This window comes from Chiloscyllium plagiosum, chromosome 1 (assembly GCF_004010195.1).
Source record: "Chiloscyllium plagiosum isolate BGI_BamShark_2017 chromosome 1, ASM401019v2, whole genome shotgun sequence".
Lineage (NCBI taxonomy): Eukaryota > Metazoa > Chordata > Chondrichthyes > Orectolobiformes > Hemiscylliidae > Chiloscyllium > Chiloscyllium plagiosum.
This window is the reverse complement of record NC_057710.1, coordinates 137274503-137294502: the sequence shown is the minus strand read 5'-3', so window position 1 is coordinate 137294502 and position 20000 is coordinate 137274503. Positions and strand designations below refer to the sequence as shown.

At 38.5% G+C, this 20000-nt stretch overlaps 1 protein-coding gene across 4 annotated transcripts in view; it reads left to right on the top strand.

Moving 5' to 3' along the window:
- LOC122553760 (protein transport protein Sec24B-like) overlaps positions 1 to 17741 on the top strand; it is a 114685-nt gene extending 96944 nt beyond the window's left edge. For all 4 annotated transcript variants that reach the window (XM_043698060.1, XM_043698078.1, XM_043698051.1 and 1 more), the window contains 8 exons: positions 1851 to 2024; positions 3496 to 3606; positions 5169 to 5344; positions 6572 to 6709; positions 11711 to 11815; positions 13321 to 13413; positions 15170 to 15273; positions 15900 to 17741. In XM_043698060.1, the coding sequence (XP_043553995.1) occupies positions 1851 to 2024; positions 3496 to 3606; positions 5169 to 5344; positions 6572 to 6709; positions 11711 to 11815; positions 13321 to 13413; positions 15170 to 15273; positions 15900 to 16014 (1016 nt within the window). In that variant the 3' untranslated portion in view covers positions 16015 to 17741. The remainder of the gene's footprint in view (positions 1 to 1850; positions 2025 to 3495; positions 3607 to 5168; positions 5345 to 6571; positions 6710 to 11710; positions 11816 to 13320; positions 13414 to 15169; positions 15274 to 15899) is intronic.
- Positions 17742 to 20000: the final 2259 nt, after the last annotated feature.

Here is a 20000-nt window from a genome sequence, read left to right as displayed (position 1 = left end):
TACTTATTAAAGAGTGCTGCATGAGCATATTTTGCTTTGCACTTCAAAAAATAAAAGGCTTGCATTTATGTAATGCCTTCCATGAACACAGAATGTCCCAATGTACTTTACAATCAAAGTATTTTTGAAGATTAGTTATGATTGAGAAACTTTGAAACTAATTCATATGCAATGAGTTTTTTTAATGAAGCAGTGCAAAAATAAACAGATAACCTATGTCTGTTATTGTTGATTGTGGAACCGATACTGGCCAGGACAAACTCACCTTCAAAATGCTGCCATTTAGTCTGAGAGAATAAATATTAATGATTATTAACCACAATCCATAAAAAACCCATTGACATGTCTTGCATTAGAGAAGATCAACTTATTACGTAGCTTGAGGGGCACCACTCCAAATCAAGTGTGGAGCAAAGAATGCGGGCCTCGCTCAAGCTGCACATCAAGTACAGGGATTAAATCTATGCTGTAGAGTGAGTCAACATCACTCTGTAGCCAGCTAATCAGTGCATAATTCAATAGAGAACCAAGATCAATCTGGAAAATGGAGGAAATCTATAAAAAGGAACCAAGACAAGGAAGTGTGAGGATAAATGGCTCTTCCAGTTAATATTTCAGTCAAAAGACAGTGTGGTGTTTGGCTGTGCAGCACTTTTTGAGTGCTGAACTGAAATCTCACGCCAGATGCCTGAACTCAAACCTCTTGAGTGGCTTTGACACAATTAAAAGTGCTGCCAATTGATATGGCCTCTTGGTACCAGAAATCAGTAGGATGAGGGGTGCACTAGAAGTTTGCCAGCTGGAAATGAGAATCTGAGCCAGAGGAAGTGGGGATGGTACAAGAATACAAACCTCTCAGGTCTCTTGATCACTTTCGAGAGCAGAGAGCGCATTGACAAAAATGGCAGTTAATCTGAATTTATTCTCACATGACTGGATTACATTTTGGGCTGAAATACAGAAGATGAATTCTGCCAGCTATGTAGATTCCTAACTATTTGTATTGTATCTCAGCTTAGCTCGTTTGTAGCTGTACAGTTCTGAGCCAGAAGGTAGCCAGCTCAAGCCTCATTTGAGCATTGTTGATAAGATAGTAGTGAGTATATTTTGCATTGTTAGAAATGTCAGTAGTCAGGTAAAATACTTAATGAACTCTGCACATGCCTTAATACTTTTTGTAGGCTTTAGAAGTTAAATTTTGTTATATTACAAATTCCAGGAATTCTTCCAATCTTCAAGCCCATGTTGCTCCTTCAAGCCACACCACCAAAAGTGTGTTCACTGATCATTCATTTTGTGGCTGCCTGTGGGAATTTTTTGGGGGTTAAAGTGACCATTGGTCTTTTCTGCACAGCAATACTGCCTTTAAAGTATCTGTGCTTCAAGGTTTTTCCAAGTAATGTAATAGATGCTTTGCAACTGAATTTTTTTCTTCACTTGTTAGTATCAACAATTTCACTTTCCCTCTGGATATTGATCTAACGAGTTCAAGAAACGTGAAAAATATGACATTAAACAGTTTTTCAAAAGTAAGTGTCTACTGGGCAAAACAGGAAGTCAGTCAATATTCAAGTAATTATTCATCCCACAAATAGTTGTACTTATCTCTTTATCTATGTTTTAGTTAAGCATACTAAAACAAAATTAATACTCTAATCAACCTTAAGATGTTTCAGTACTTTGTAGATGTACTATACTTGTATAATTAATACAAGTTCCCACAGACAGCAAATTCTGTGATTGTTCAGTTGAAAGAAATCAAAGTTTAAAAATAATTGCAATTATTTGTTTTATGTTAAATATCAGTGAAAGCATTACATTGCCTACATAGTAATGATTTGTATCTACAGGTCTTTCCATTCATACTTTCCATGGAAACTTCTTTGTACGTTCCACTGATCTGTTGTCCCTTGCTAACATAAATCCTGACTCAGGATTCACTGTACAAATGTCCATTGACGAAAATCTGGTCAACACGTCCATTGTATGTTTTCAGGCTGCTTTACTTTACACTTCAAGTAAAGGTAGGGGAATGTCTTATTTTTTAAAAACAAATCAATGTATGTGTTTTCGCATTTCTTAATGTAGTTCAAGAAAACAGTCTGTATTTCCACATATAGCTATTTCATTAATATTTTTATTAATAAAATGTACAAAATCTGGTGGTAAGTGTGTTATGCTGAACTAAAATGCTAACTCCTCTTAGGTATTTGCTTGTTTAAAAAATCATCTTATCTTCTCAGTTGAGAAGAATTGTTAATTGAGACTCAGGTGCTGTACAGTATTTATTCCAAGAAAGGTAAATGTGCTTTTCAAGTTTTGTAAATCCTGAGTGATGCAAAAAATGCAAACTGTCAGCAAACACGAAAATTGTTTTCCAAATGCCATGGTAGCTTTTGTAAAGCTGAAAAGTGAGTAGTGTACTGGGTTTGAGCTAGGTTATTTTAAAGATGAGTACTCTCAAATATTGAGATTCAGGTTTTAACAAAATCGCTGAAAGTCTAGAGAACAAACGATTATTGAAGGTGCAGTGCATCATTTACTTTAAAAGTGGTTTCATGTACGGTGTTACTATTAACCTTTGAAGGAACTTCTATTCAGGGCAATTTTGCAAGCATGCAAGTTCAAGTTTGAAGTTTTTGAATGCTGTAAGTTAAGTTATGGTTGAATGTTCTGTATGTTATGTTCATCAGTTGAGACACGGTGAACTAACAACACTGTTCCCAATTATGTTGAAGTTGAGACAGACCACACTTAACCATTGTTAACTGTAGCTCACACGTGTTCCAATGCACTCTGAATATCCCTCAGACCGAGGCTTTGCTGAACAAATCTAAACTTCCTCTTGAATTGTTGCTTCATCCTTTCAGAGAGTGACACTGATCACCTTTTTCATTTGGTGTAAACAATGAGACTCTTTTTTTTTTCCCCCCATGCTATCTTTTGTAGTGCAAGTATATGATTATATTGATATTCAAAAACCTTTAATACAGTACTTTAATACAGTAACCAGATGAATCTATATTGCTTCTTATTATGCCCATTATTGACAACAGGCCAAAGTGATCTTCATTCCGTAACACAAACCTGTCAGAAATTAGAAGAGCGGCATTTACAAAATAACTTCCAAAAAGTGCCAACAAGGATTGTGTCAAAATCTGCTAAAACATGCTTGGAAAGCAGTATTGCAGGAGTCTACAATATTGTAGAAAATTTTACCTGTGTTCTATAATATCAGTAGTAGTAAGCTACTGCTTGCTTGATTATTCAAAAAGACCCAGTAAATAAGATGGCCCCTTTTCTCAGGCCCTCCACCACTCGACGCAAGGTGGTAAGGTACTCCTTTTACCTTTGCTATTTCATCCAAGGTAAGTGGATACACATAAGGCTTCTGACTTCCATTTCTTACAAAATAAGTGCATATGTATTCAAAAACTTAATTGTGAGAAAAGAATGTTCAAAACAAGTGACTTTAATATTTGTTTATTTTTGTAGGCGAGCGTCGGATTCGAGTGCATACTTTGTGTTTACCTATTGTGAAATCTGTGGCTGATGTTTATGCGGGAGCAGATGTGCAGGCTATTACTTGTCTTTTAGCTACTATGGGTAAGTGGCAAGTCTACAATGGGCTGAGGAGTGGCAGATGATGTTTAATTTATAATCTTAGATAATCTTCACTGTTGACTGTGCCAGCAATTTTGTTCCTCTAATGTACCATGGTGATGACTTAGCTCATTTTTGACAGCTGTGTTGTGTACTTATCCTTTACAATGGGGCTGGTGATACTGCTTCAAACTCCAGTCTGTTGGTGCAGCAAGCATCAGAACGAGGTTCCCCATCCTTACTGGATTAGAGCTTCTTCAAGGTGGAATACAAACTCTGCTTATTTCCACACACATAATATAGCCTGACTTTGTCTTGTCTCAGCTAATTTGGTACTAACATCTTCATTTATCTCTGGGCTTGACTATTTCAACATATTCCAGGCTGATCTTCCACAATCCATTGTCTGTAACTTTGAGCTCATCCAAAACTATGCTGCCTGTATCTTAACTCTAACCAACTCCAGTTTCCCTTCCATCCCCATACTGATTGGCCTACATCTGGTCAAACAGCATTTTGATGTTAAAGTTCCTCACTATCTGTTTCGTTTGGAATTCTAGTTGCCTGATGCTGTTAATTGATAAATAATCACTTTTGACTCTTGGGGAGGGGTTTATGGAAACAAGTTTGAGTCCATAGGAAGTTGCTACCAGCGATTAAGACTTCATAACAATGCAGAGTGCTGAATTCAGTGTGATTGTATTTTATCTTGATAGTGAGGGCTTAAAGTTGATTTTGAACCTGAGTGTATCCTGTGGAAAGCCTGTATGTCCAATGTAGCATGGGGTTATGTCGATAAATCAACAGCACAATTTGACACTAAGCCACATTAGGACCGGTGACCGAAAAAAAAGTAGGTTTTAAGTACATTTTGAAGGCATAGAGAAGCAGAGAGTTTGAGCAAGGATAGTTCAAGGCTGAGTCCTTGGCTTTCTGAGGCATGGAAAAGTGAAGAAAATCAAGGACACTTAAAAGGTTAGAATTAAAGGAATGTAGACATCTAGGAGGGTGATGGTGCTGGAAAATATTAGAGGTACGTTAGATTGATGCTGTAGAGGGATTTGAAAACAAGGATGAGAATTTTAAAATCACACCTAGAAATCACTGCAGACCAGTAAGCACTTGGGCATTTGGTAAACAGGACTTGGTATGCATTAGGGTATTGGATGTCAGAGTTTTGTATGAATTCAAATTTAAGGATGTTGTTCAGGAGAGATTTGGGATAGTTAAGGATTGAATTACCAAAGATATGGATTAGGTTGTCAGCAAGAAATAATCTGCTAAATGTGTAGATTTTTACCTTAAAAATAGTGTAAATTTTTCTTCTTTCAAAATCTAGTATTCCCACTTTTTTTGAAAAATTGAGTTATTAAAAAAAAGTCCTTGCTAATATGTAAGATGCGTAAGATTGACAGTGCCGAGATTTTTTTCCTCATCATCTTCTTACTGTCGCATCATTGATTTCATTCACCTTTAACCTTTGAAGGTATTAGGTGCCTTTTGAAGCTATATTGTGTAAGTAATCTTTTGGGTCTTAATCTGTCGCCTGTTTTTTTTTTCCTCAGCGGTTGATCGATCAGTTTCCTCAAGTTTATCTGATGCCAGAGATGCCTTGGTAAATGCTGTAGTGGATTCCTTATCTGCGTATCGTTCCACAGTTTCTAACCTCCAGCGATCCGTGTTAGTCGCTCCCAACTCCCTCAGGCTGTTTGCTCTTTATATTCTGGCTCTTCTGAAGCAGGTACTTTTTTTAAATAAAAAAAATGACTAAAATATTTTCAATGACTGATGTATTTATAAAGCGGAGATATACTCCGAATGCGTCTGGATGGACCATACAATTTTTCCATCCAAGCAGAGGCTTTTGGGGGAGGCAATGGACTAGACTGTTAAGCCAGAGGCCCAAGGAATGTTCTGGAGACCTAAGTTCAAACCCTGCAATACCCAATGATGGAATTTGAATTGAACTTTTAAAAATCTGGATTTAAGAGGCTAGTAATGACCATGAAACTGTTGTCAATTGTCAGGAAAATTCTCTGGTTCACTAATGTCTTAGGAAAGGAATTCTGCCCTCCTTATATGGTCTGACCTACATGTGACTCTTAACCACCCTGTGAGCAATTAGAGATGAGCAATAAAAGCTGGCCTAGCCAGCAATGCCTGCAACCCATGATTCGTAGAATCCCTACAGTGTGGAAGCAGGCCCTTCGGCTCAACAAGTCCATACCAACCCTTCAAAGAGTAACCCAGACCCATTCCCCTGTCCTATTACTTTACATTTCCCCTAACAAATGCATCTAACTTACACATGAACACTATGGGTAATTTAGCACAGCCTAACCTACACATCTTTGGACTGTGGGAGGAAAGCGGAGCACCCGGAGGAAACCCATGCAGGCAAGGGGAGTATATGCAAACTCCACACAGAAAGTTGCCCGAGGCTAGAATCGAATCTGGGTCCCTGGCGCTCTGAGGCAGCAGTGCTAACCAATGAGCCACCGTACCGCCCCCGTTGAATTTTTCAAAAAGGTCATTATAATACATACTGTTTTTATTAACAATATTAAGTTTAACAATGCATGTTCAGAACAGTTGCCACACTTCATACCACCAGCAATGATTTTAAATATTATATGAACTGCTCTGGAAAATTTATCATTGCTGGTTGCTCAAACTGTTCCTTTAGGTGACTGTTATATCATGACCCCAGCATTCTCTTCAGGAGATAGTGTGATATGTTGAAGATCTACCCTGTGGTGCTATTACCCAGTTTTAGGACATAAAGAGCACAGCTCTAGACTCCAAGCTTCTTGTAGTGTTCTAGGTTCAATATACCATTGACCTGAGTACTGGTTATCAGGATGCTGTAAACTGTTTGTACATTTGTACGTTACAAAGTTTATGAATTTTTTGAGTTTGAATGTGCTGTACAGCACAATTAATATCTTATTGAACCCTTGCTTTACAGCAAGCATTCAGAACAGGCACCAGCACTCGATTGGATGAAAGGATCTTTGCCATGTGTGAGATGAAGACACAGCCGTTAGTTCATCTGATGCTTACAATTCATCCCAGCTTGTACAGAATAGACAATCTATCTGATGAGGTTAGCGATCATAGCATTACTAAATATATTCATATTCAAATTAATTGTTGTTTTAAGAAAGTTAAGATTTTTTGATTACAAACGCAAAATGTAAACCACAGACCCCGAAAACGTAACCCTTTCATTTCCCACAGTTGATACCAGACCTGCTGAGTAATTCCAGAATTTTCTCTCCTTATTATATATTATAAATTTTATCGTATTCTTGGGTACCTTGACTGGAATTTTGCCAGTCCTTTGCTAGTGAGCTGGGAGATAGGAAGGCTGGTACCTTTTTCCACTGTTTCTTTTTCTCTCTCGCTCACTCTTGCTTGTTCTCACTTTCTCCCACCTTCTCCCACCTTAGCTATGGCCACTGGTAGTGGTGATGCTTTTTCTCTGCCTGCCATCTGATTGGACCTTAATTTGATGGCAGTCCCTGCAGCGGCCACTTGTTTGGCTGGCAGCAGCAGTACACCTCTCTGGGTTCCACCACTGGCAGATGCAGTCATTCCTCCTCCTTGTGGCTTTGGAGGTGGGTCTTCAGCGTCCTGCATAAAATTCAGCCACTTGCATTGATGACAGGTGCTGGTTCATTTGAGAAGAGCAAAATATCTATTCAATTATCCTTTTGCCTGAATACTGAGTTAGTCATTGAATTTCTTCACTGAACATTCCAGTCATGGGCAAAGAAAATGGTCGTGAGGCACAAATATAATTTGACCGTAATTAACCGGATATCTTTCATGAACATATACTCATGTAAAAAATTAGGCTGATGAAGTAATGTTCTGCACTCAAACAGGAAATAAGTCTCAAACAAAGGACAAAAGAGCATTTGGATGCAGGCTAGTTCCAAGAAAGAACAAATTTTATTATTCTTCCTTAATGAGATGCTACAGATTGTTAGCATGCTGTGACTGAGGAGGAATGATTACACTTGCTTTTAAAAGTATTAAAAAGATAGGATGCCAAGCGTCCAGATTTCGTTTGTGTCCCTTCTGTGTTTGGAATACCTCCCATTAATGTGGAGAGCTTATGTAAGTGACAAATATTCTTATGACTATGTGGAAGACTGACTAGGAACTATAACTCTTCAATATTGTCGGCAATTTCTATTATTGGGCTCTCTATCTACATAAATTTTCTCTGCCAAATAAATGAAAACTGATTTTTTTTTTTAGCACATTAATTTCTAATATGTGCTGATAAAATTTAATATTGGTGAATTTAATAATTTCAAAATATTTTTAAATGGATATAGCTATCTGATCTACTTAATGGCAACCATTTAAAGAAGCATTTTACTTGAATATCCTGGGTAAGTAAGGAGCTATTAAAGTAAGTAAGGAGCTACTAAATTGATGAGTCTTGGCATCCACCAAAGGGCTGATTAAGTCGCCAATTGTTGTCACCTTACAAGCTACTTTATGAACTAATTTTGTTTACCTTCCCACCCACGTGCCTGCGAGAGACTAATCTCGTCAATTGCTTCATTGTTTACCTGATTCCTCCAAGTCCTGATCCTTTGGCTATCATCTGGCACTTCCTCTTTGCCTCGCCCTCCAGACTTTTCGCTCACTTGTGAGCAAGGCCTTTGCCATTCTTGTGCTCGTTGAAGGTGTTTGGAACAATATTATGGTTTTATAATAAATCTGGCTGAGGGATGATGACACCTTCTCCCCCTAATGAAATGTTTCACCACTTATTCTGGCTTATCCATCATAGTGGTGTGACTGCTTATCACCAAGGCTCACTTTGGTCTGTTACCATATTCCTTTAGTATTTCCTCCTCCGTTGAAGATCTTGCCTTGTTCGCCTATCTAATCTCTCATTTAAAACCTCACTGTCTGTTGCCCACCCAAGTACCATTAAAGAATTTCTCGCTTGGATATCTTCACTGCTTTTCTCTCTGATTCTCTTTATTGAGAGACTTCTCATCCTCTGTGATTTAAACCATTATCTCAACTCATCATTTTCTCTTTCTCTCTCCCGCTGTTGTCTCAGTTCACTGCCCTGTTTCCGCTCGAATATATTTCCCCTGTCGTAGTCATGCTTACCCCCTTGACCTGACTATCTCATGTGGCCTCACAATTCCCTTGTGTAAATCACAGCTTAGGCTAGCTGTGATCATTTGCTTTCGATACTTACAATACAGTTCATTGCTGTCCGCTAAATTTACTTTGTTGTCCTCCCACACCTACTTCCTTCAATGACACCCCGAGATGTTTTAACAAAAAAAGCTCCCAGTTCGCTTACAACTGCACTTCAAATTCTTGCTGTCTTCCCTTGCTTATTTCTACAGCTGCTAATCTGCTTAACCATACCCTCAATTTCACCTCTGATTCCATACTGTCTATTGAAACCATTACTCACTCCCACCTTAGCCATTCCCCAGTAAGATCCTCATCTCAGTTTCTTGAAGTGTAGTAGATGCAAACCACTACCAGAATTATTTGTACCTCCTAATGCAGTATCAGGCCCTGCCATCATTTCCTAAATCTGCTCACTATTCCAGGGACCACACTGAAATGCAACAATAATGCCCGGCTTCTTTTCTCATCTGCACACAGTATTGTTAAACTCCACTTCCCTAACTTCCAACATTACCTCCAACAACAGCAATGAACCTATGGATTTCTTTGTCACTAAAACTGCAGTCACCTCATCACCACTTTCCTGCCACTTGCCAATAATTCCTCTAACCTTCATTCTCCACCTCCCTCTCCAAATAAAATCCTGAACATTAGAGTTTCTCCAGTTTCTGTCCTATCTCCCCTCATGCTCTCTCTGAGACCATCTGCTCAGTGAACACTAATCCCTTTCAACTGCTAACCACGCACCTTCCCTTCCTGGCCTCCTTGCTATCGCTTCACAGATAATGGTGTTCTGTGCTTCATGTTTGCTGTGTTTACCCGTCCCCTAACAATCAACCAGTGACTTCTCTTCCTCTCTCCACCTGCCATTCTTGCAAACAACCATCACATGTCTAACGATTGTTCTCTCCAAACTGATGCTCATCTTCCCCAAGTCCCATCAGTTTTGAACCTCTAACAATAAGGCCCTGCCTCAGTATTAAGACTCTGACCATAAGGCAGTAGCCGATAGCCAGAGTGTCAGTCTGAGGTAGTGCCTTGTATTCAGAGAGTCAGTCCTGAGGGACTGCCTCATTGTGAGAAGGTCTGTCCTGATGGAGTGCCTACTTAAGGGAGTCAGAGACGAGGATGTGCTTCACAATTAGATGGTCACAGGACCAAAATCAAGCCAACTGTTATTAAAGTTTAGAAATGAAATTCTTTGTGACTGTAGCAAAGGTGAACATTACCTCCTCATCCTTCTCAACCCGCCTTTTGACACAGTTAAGCACTCCATCCTTCTTTAACTCCTCTTCACTGTGGTTTTGTTCTTGGAATAGTTTCTCTGCTCACTTCTGCAATGTTATCCCTCATGTTCCCTAAAGATCTATCCTTGTTTCTTGCCCATTGTCCATTTGATTACAGCACCTTGATGACTTCATTTGAAAGCATGTCAGTTTCAACATATCCAGCAGTGACATCCAGCTTTACCCTTCCACCACCTCTCTTGACTTGTAGAGACACTGGAGGGGATATTACTTAGCAGCAGAAGTTCCCTCCAATCATAAATATTTGAAAGATTACACCATTGGTCTTCAATCCCTGCCAAAAACCTAATTCCTAATCACTGACTTCCTCCCTCTTCCTGGCAACTGCCTGAAACTTGACCAGATTGTTTGCAACCTTGGTATCATATATGATCTTCACCATCACTAAATCCTTTCCACCTTCCAACCATCATGCCAGCCGAACCCTGCATCAGTTCATCTGCGAAAACCCTCACATTACTTCTTTGTTCGACTTGCCAAATGAAACACAACGGCGACCAACCTCCAATATTATCCCCTCTGTAAACATAAGGTCGGTCAAAGTTCTGCAGACTTTGTCCTAACTTACAGTAAATCCTGTTCACCCGTCAGATCTCTGTTCGCTGACCTATACCAGCACCCAGTGAAACAAAATGTTTATTTTAGGCCTTATTGTTCTTTTTCAATATCGTTGTGACCTGCACATTCTCTATCTTTGCAGTACTATTCTTTCCTACGACTCTGAGACGGCCACACTGCTCCAATTCACAATTGCTATTCCATTAATGGCCTTGATTCCAGCTTTCCCAGTTCTGGTCTACCCTCCCCAAGCCTTTCCTCTTTTAAGATGCTCCTCAAAACCTATCTCTTTGACCAAGCTTTGAATGATCTTTTCTAATATCCCTTTATGTTTCTTTAGTCAATCTGTTTGACTAAAACCTACAAACCATTTCTGGATATTTTACCATGATAGTCATTATATCAATACAGGTTATTGTTAATATATATCTCCCACTTTAATCTTCCTTTGTATAAAAATAAATTGTTCTTTTTCAACCTAATGTAAATTTTATATGATTTGAGTCACATGCTGTTATGAATCAAACTCAAACTTTCTTTTATTGTAAAACTTGGTCATTTCTGCCAGGTCTGTGTTTTGTACAGTTTTATCTATGGATGTCATTATAAATTTCTCTCCATACCCCCTCATACTTTTATAATATTAAAATAAATTTAATCAAGACATGCATTCATGAAATTTGGTTTGTTGTGAGGGTGTTGCAGTGTTTTAAATTTAACTGTGAAATTTAATATTTAGATATTGCTAATCAGGGCCTAAAAAGGGAAATTATACTTGTCCAGGATTCAGCTGTTAGAAAATATAACATTTTGTGATTCCATGTGGACCATGTACTTACACGACCCATTTATTGCTTCTTCAGTTTATATATCGACACCATAGTCTGTTTGAAAACTCTGCAGTAAACCTAAAAGATGATGTGTGCTTTTGGCAAATGGACTTAATTATTATACTGTTAGAGGTTGATGGCTGGGATTTATTTGACTTTAGGACAGCGATTTTCTTCGGTTCTACTGATGAATAATGAATTTTCTTTAAAATTACTTTGTGTTTCTGGAAGGGTTCCATCGTTGTCGGTGACAAAACTATTCCTCAGCCTCCTATTCTGCACCTTTCTATAGAGAAACTGTCAAAAGAGGGTGCTTTCTTGATGGACTGTGGTTCTGTAAGTAGCTTTTTCATTTGAAAGCTCTAAGTCTGAGTATGGTTCTTGTGTAGTGGGTGTATTTTCTGAAAACTTTGTGATGTTTGTCGTTCGCATAATGGAGTGAGAAGAATTTTGTTTCTCTTTGGTCTTCTAACACTTTGTAGATTTTGGTCGCATGTATATCCAACTCTGTGTTCAAAGCCTATTATTTCACGATGGATAATTAATCAATCAGTAAAGGGTAACTATCCATCATGAATATTAGGTACATTTCCTTGAATAATTGATTTTATCCTGTTTTTCTTTTATGACCAAGACCTTCATGGGCAATTTTCCACATTGTTGTAGCAGATTTGAAGCAAATTGGATTGCAATGCAGCTACTCCTGGAGCACAAGTCTTTAGTGCTACTGCTGGGTTGTTGTCGAGCCCTAGAGCCTTTGTTGTATCCAGTACACTCAGCAGTTTCTTCTCATCATGTAAGGTGAATCAAATTGACTGAAGGCTAGAAATACATTGAGAACCTCAGGAGGAGGCCCAAGTGGATTATCCATTCAATACCTCTGGCTAAATATCACTTCAAATGTTTCAACCTTGTATTTTGTACATTAGTTCTCGTATACCCCCATTGAGGATCATTTGTGGAGTCTGTGTTTGATTTTGTACCACCATTCACAACTGGATGAGGAGATGCTGGCGAGCTTTAAACTGATATGTTGCTTGTGGGTTCTTTATTCAGTCTATATATTCGATCTAGTGCAGTTAACGTATTGCTGTGTAATACTAAATAGCAATCTTATTCAAAATTTAACATCCAGGTATGGAGGTTGGATTTTCTGAGGAATGGCAATCTGCCCTCTCGGCCTTTTCACAAAAGAGGGGATTTCACAATTCTGAGAGGAGGTTCCAATCAAAAATATGGAGTCTTATTTCCAATCTAGGTGAAAGTGGGGACTGCAGATGCGAGAGATTAGAGTCGAGAGCGTGGTGCTGGAAAAGCACAGCAGGTCAGGCAGCATCTGAGGAGCAGGGGAATTGATGTTTCAGACAATAGCCCTTCATCAGGAAAGGGTTTTTGCCCGAAACGTCGACTAGGATGTAGTATGAGATAGGGTGTCAGCTGGGGAGGTCACTGAGTCATCGATGCCATTAGCAGCGTTAAATTTTCACCTCAGGAAATAGGAATCCATGTAATTTGAGCCTTCGAGAAGTTTTAAACGGTACAGAAATTTGAAGTTGAATAAATAAGAAATAACCCTAGTTTTACTTATACAATTTTCCATAATCTTTGAATAAACGTTAACGTCACAAACTTACTTCAGGTTAAGTCTTGGGTTTTGCTGCTAACAGATGCTTTTCAACCACCAGCAGGTGAAATTGATCTTCAGAGGTGATATAAAACAGGAGCAAATAATTATTTATCATGTTTTATGCTCCAGGTACTTATGTTTTCCATTGGTTTGTATTTAGGTTTACAGGTCGTGTGCAGGTAGCAATAATGAATGGGTGTTAATTTGTTTGTAGGTGATGTACCTCTGGGTTGGTAAAAGCTGCAGCAACAATTTTATTAGTGAAGTGCTTGGATTCCCTAACTATGCTTCTATACCACAAAATATGGTAAGTTCAATTCTAGACAATAAAATTAATCCATTACTCTAATTGTTTAGATTAGATTAGATTCCCTACAGTGTGGAAACAGGCCCTTCGCCCAACAAGTCCACACCGACCTCCGAAGAGTAATCTACCCACCCATTCCCCTACTCGCTACTAATGCACCTATCACTATGGACAATTTAGCATGGCCAATTCACCTAACCTGCACATCTTTGTGACTGTGGGAGGAAACCGGAGCACCTGGAGGAAACCCACACAAACACAGCGAGAATGTGCAAACTCCATGCAGGCAGTCACCTGAGGCTGGATTCGAAGCCAAGTCCCTGGCGCTGCGAGGCAGCAGTGCTAACCACTGAGCCACCATGCCACCTTCTCATTGCTTTAAATTATATATATCTCTTACCTTCGAATGGTGAAAGTTAGCTGCTATATTCATGAAGTGTTTTAAAATGCAACAATCAATGGTGTCAATACAGCTCTCACTTGTATTACATTTACTGAAAGTTTAATTTTATGATTTTTTTAGTTTTCATCTTCTAGTGGTTTCATTTTCTTCTGTTGCACAGAAGAAAATGAAATTACTAAGCTGACCACAAGGTGGTGTGACTGTGTGGTTTCAGCAACATCTCCTTCAGAAAGAAAGCACTTGGCCCTCTGCTGTTCATCTGCTCTCAATGATACACCTAAGATTGTAATCTTAATGACAAAAATGTCATCACATGCTTTAACAAAATCTTTTTGGAAGTTTAAATATAATATTGAATATATCTCTCATAGCTTATCAATGTGACAAAGCTGAGAGAGTTTGAGAGAAGATTTGTAGCTCGGGTGCTCGTTGTTGTGGTTCTGTTCGCCGAGCTGGGAATTTGTGTTGCAGACGTTTCGTCCCCTGTCTAGGTGGCATCCTCAGTGCTTGGGAGCCTCCTGTGAAACGCTTCTGTGATGTTTCCTCAGTCACAGTCACAGTCACAGCTGAAACTGACAACCGGAAGCGGCAGGTACAAACCACTATAAATGCCGGAGGAAACATCACAAAAGTACTTCACAGGAGGCTCCCAAGCACTGAGGATGTCACCTAGACAGGGGACGAAATGTCTGCAACACAAATTCCCAGCTCGGCGAACAGAACCACAACAAAGTTGAGAGACTTCAAAAAGTAATCATAGAATCCCTACAGTTCAGGAAGCAGGCCATTCAACCTGCTGAGTCCACACTGACCCTCTGAAGAGCATCCCACCCACACATAGAACTGGAATTTCTGGTTTCCTCACTCTCAAATTCAAAACTAGAACCATTCTCATTATATACTTGGTGTCAGTTGTGATTCAGTAGTAACTCTGAGTCAGAAGGTCAAAGAGTTAATCCTGCACCGGAGACTTGAATGTTAAGTGTAGGCTGGCACTTTGTTGCAGTGTTGAGGAAGTACTGCACTGTTGGAGATTCCATCTTTTGGGAGATTAAACAAGAGCCCCATTTGGTCTCTCAACTGGATGTTAAAGAAAAGCAAGAGAGTTCTCTTCAGGCTCCTTGCTCATATTTATCCCTCAATAGACACACAAAACAGTTGTTGTGTTCACTTATTGCTATTGGGGCCTTGCTGACTTTTTGAATTGACTGCAGTATTTCCTATACGTATTACAATATTACCTATGCCTCAAAAGTGATTCATTGTATATGAAATTTCTATGGATTAACTTTCTTTTTCTTGTTTTCTTTCTTTCATAACCATAACACTCTTCCTTAATTTGGTGGAAAAAAGACTCACCTACCCGAATTAAATACAACTTTATCTCAAAGAACAAATAATTTTATTTCTTGGCTTCGAGACAACAGACCATTCTTATCGATTATTTACGTTGTGAAGTAAGTACTTGCTATTATTTTCATTTAAAGGCCTTCCTTTGTAACTGTCCAAAACAAGTTCACATGCTTCATAGGATTAGATCAGATTGAGAAACTCCATATGCAAATTCTTCCTTCCAAAATGACATGATTGTTATTTCTGTATTACAGCATCTGGCTGTCTCTGAAATTAATCTGGTGTCCTACATTTATCCATACTTCAGAGCAGTTAATACTCATAGATATTTTTTCATTTTCCTGCTTAGCAAAGTTTGTTCGAGCCATGAAATGTACGATTTAGAAAATTGTTTGCCGTTGGTCAGCTCCATTACGATCTCTTTGTGAGGTCTTGACTTACCTTATCATAAGCTGCAATAAGTCTTACTTAATGTAGTTTATGAATTTGATTTAAGTTGCACTGAAGCTGTAATTCCAGCTCATGTTACAGGTTTCAGGACTAAAGTAATGTTTCATGTAACTTACAACATTGCCTGTAATTCTTTCAGATGATAAAACATTTCTTAGAAAATTTCAACTGCAGCACCATTATAAAAGTGTGAAAATATGAACTTTGTTTTCAGTTGCTAAACAAGTTGTGATAATTTTATCATCCGTTTGTCTCATGGTGTTTTTTTCAATCTCAACAGTGATGATGGCCCAATGAAAGTGAACTTTTACCAGAAGTTAGTGGAGGACAGAACCGAATCTGCGTTGTCATATTATGAATTCCTTCTCCACATTCAGCAGCAGATCTCCAAGTAACAGCGATTATAGTTTGTGCGTTGGACTTGATCGGTTAGAAGGGAGAGTTGAGGCAGCACGGTCGTCAGAAACAAATGTGCATTTATCTTGGAGGATGGATTTCTGTTGAGGTACAATATGGATATCATCAACAATGTTTCAGTCCTAACAACTGTTTTACACTGGTAGGAATATGAAAAGCTGGTTAGAAAAATTTGCAACCCTGCAGAATAAATTCCTGAAGTTACTATGCTGTAATGTATATTTTCTGCTCTAAAATACAGTGAAATAAAAATGCCAGTGTACTGATAGAATGCTAATAATGGCATAAAAGAATGGGTCTGATTGTTTTATTCTAGGTAGAGCAGGAGCTTAGAGGCCTTGTTACTGAATACAAATAGAATGGATTTATTTATTACCATGTATAAGCCCGGGTTATTCACTATTTTGTTAAAACTTTTTGATCTGATTAATTTTCCTGTGTGTCATGTATCAGTGTACATGTTGATTTTTCACTGGTATTGGGTAGAGGTGATGACTGTACACGCTTATGCAGGTAGGAATTTGTATTGAATTGTTAGCAAATACAGTCTGTATTAAAGTAAAAGCAAAGGTCATTGCAGGGCTGTTGAATGTAGTTTAGAGATGCACATTATAAAATTCAGTGTGTACATAGAAAGTTTAACTAACTTTGTAAGTAATGTACAAATAAAGTATCATTCTAACTTTAGGTTCTATTAAAAATGAAAGAATAAACTGTATGCAACAGCGTTGAATGTTTTTGCGATCAAATTCCTCCTGCCTCACTCAGGCCACTTGAGGCTAGCAAGGATTTAAATGCAGGTATTCTGTGCCATCTTCCAGTTTAACTGGCAAAGACTATAATTGTTTAAAAAAAACACTCATTATATCTCATATTAATTCTGTTTTGCATATTTTCATGCAATTAATTTCTGACCAGCTATTGATTAAAAGAGCTCTGCCGGATTTTTAATTTTGTTTTATTGGTGGTGCATCTGTGTATACTTGTTTATCTTTCAAACAAAACTTGTCTGACTAGGGCTCACGTAATGAATAGGCCATTTTAATTGCATGGCTTCAAAACCTCTTTACTGTGCCTGGTTAAAATCTAGAAAAAACAAAAGCTCTTTAACCGACTAAATGTTCAGGATATCCAGGTGTAAGAGGAGCGGGCTTACAACACAGCTTTAGTAATAAATAAATTCCTGAACCTCTGCAAACTTTAACTTCTGGTGTTTCCTGCTACCTAAAATATTCAAAATATCAAGCCCAGCACCTATCCCATATGTAATGTTTATAACTATTTTAGAAAAGCTAGCAAAGTGCACGATCTTCCAGCTGTTTCACTTCTATGAGCTAAACTGTTCATAACAAGTAGGTACTGTAAGTCTAAAATGAAATGGATTTGTGATTAACTTGAACCCTAAATTCTGGTGGTCAAACTTCGTCTGTCCGTGAATAGAGAGAATCTTCGTGTAAATTGACAATACAAAATGACAAGAAGAGGTGTAAATTCAAAGGCTTAACTTCTCAATCAGTTTTTTTTTATTAGAAGTAATGTGTTGAGTGAGCTGGCTGGTTGTCCATTAATGGAGCTTCAGATGTCCAGAATTCGGCAACATAATGAGACAAAATACACCAGTACAGTCAAGATAGAGACCTGAGAGTGATAATGGAAACAAAATCCAGCGTTTGTATTTGGTACAAATAAAGTTTATGAACATTGATGAAATTTTTATTACTTCTGTGTTCTTTATATCCTATTGGATATGTTCCTGTACTACCACCTTTTTATATGATGCTAGTGTTTGCTTGTTCCTCTCGAGTGACATTCTGATGCTGGTTATTTTAATGGTTTGCTGTTGTTAGGTATTTATCTAGAGCTGCATTCTTTAAAAGACATTTTAGAATCAGCTGAGTCGACTTTGTGTCTCTCTGAATTGCATTGACCACCATTTTGAGATGCCCAGCAGACTTAATTTTGACACACTCGTGATCCTGGTGAGATCAATAAACAATGAACTTGCCAAAAGACTCTGACAAAAGACAGGATTGCACTTTTTATAACTGTTAGTTTGTTAATTAAATCAAAGTAAACTTGAAGTAACATGAAAATTCTACTCAGTAGAAAATATAAATCACACTTCATGTTGCCAATGAAAGAAAGACAGCTCTCATAGATTTACTTATGTCTTATATGCTAAAAACATTGTATTCAGCTACAACATCCATCAAAGCTATCTCTTCTTCAGGTAAATTGCCAGTTCCTTTATTTTAAGAGTTGAGACACCAAATCGCATCCAACAGCTTTACTGTAACTGGTTTCAACAGTATGATCTCCATGGATTTAGCTTTTCTTGATCAACTGAACAGTGCCGCAATTGACTTTTCCTTAAAGTCAACCATGAGCTCCAATAGAGAAATTATTGTAAGTCTTTTTTATTTTGTCTGGTTTGTGTTTCCTTCACAACCTAAAATCAAAAACCTGAAGTCACAGCCATCCCAAGTCTTCGATCCTCTTTTCATTAGAGGCCAACTTTTAACCAAAAACGCCATTCAGACCAGAAATACTACATCTGACAAACATCAGACATTTATAGAGAGGTAGTGGTATGATGATATCGTCACTGGGCGAGTAAACCAGAAACCCAGCGATTGGTCTGGGCACCTGAGATAAAATGCCTTGGTACATGCTGGAGTTTGAATTCAATAAATTGAATGTGTCGGTGTACAGCTACGGCTTAAAATGTAAGACCAGGGTCAGCCTAAAATATTCCTTTGACCAAGTTACCTTGCTAGGAACCTCAGAAATGTTCCATCACGGCACCTCAAGTGGGGAATGCAACCCTACTGATCACACTAGCTCTACAGTTATCTAACTCTGAGAACTGCACCGTTGCTCAAGACTTCAATCTCCACTCAGGATGTCTACTGTAGTTTCAATGGCAGCAGTGTCCAGGACTGCAGAGTCCAGAACTAGGTAAGTGTGTCTGTGAAGATGGAGAGGGAGCAACTGTTAAATGGATAGGAGGAAACCTGGATGGTGGTCCAGGACTTAGAAGCAATTTCTAATACTTACCAGGGTCCCATCCAACCTAAATATGATTGCAGTCTTTTTCTATGACTGTATTATGGTAAATTTCCACAAAAACAATTCCACAACTTATTGGAATGTATTGTTACCACTAATATATTTATAATACATCCTGCATATTGCTTTACAAAGCTATTTTAAGACATAAGGTATTATTTCCTTTCCATCCCATGTTTTTTATTCCTAGTTATGTTTAGCATAACATTTCACTACTTTCTGCAGTGGGCTTGCACTATTTGATTAAGGTTCTTGAGTACGTTTGTTTATTTGCATGAATTTAAATGATATTTTTACTACTCTTGACTTAACACTTGTTAAAGCTGTTGGTGTAGCATTGCCGGCAATGTTTCTCCAATGTCAATAGACAATAGGTGCAGGAGTAGGCCATTCAGCCCTTCGAGCCTGCATCGCCATTCAATATAATCATGGCTGATCATTCCTAATCAGTATCCTTATTCCTGCCTTATCTCCATAACCCTTGATTCCACTATCTTTGAGAGCTCTATCCAACTCCTTCTTAAATGAATCCAGAGAGTGGGCCTCCACTGCAGTCTGGGGCAGAGCATTCCACACAGCCACCATTCTCTGGGTGAAGAAGTTTCTCCTGAGCTCTGTCCTAAATGGTCTACCCCGTATTTTTAAGCTGTGTCCTCTGGTTCGGCACTCACCCATCAGTGGAAATATGTTTCCTACTGCCAGAGTGTCCAATCCTTTCATAATCTTATACGTCTCAATCAGATCCCCTCTCAGTCTTCGAAACTCAAGGGTATACAAGCCCAGTCACTTCAGTCTTTCAGTGTAAGGTAATCCCGCCATTCCAGGAATTGACCTCGTGAACCTACGCATGCACTCCCTCAATAGCCAGAATGTATTTTCTCAAATTTGGAGACCA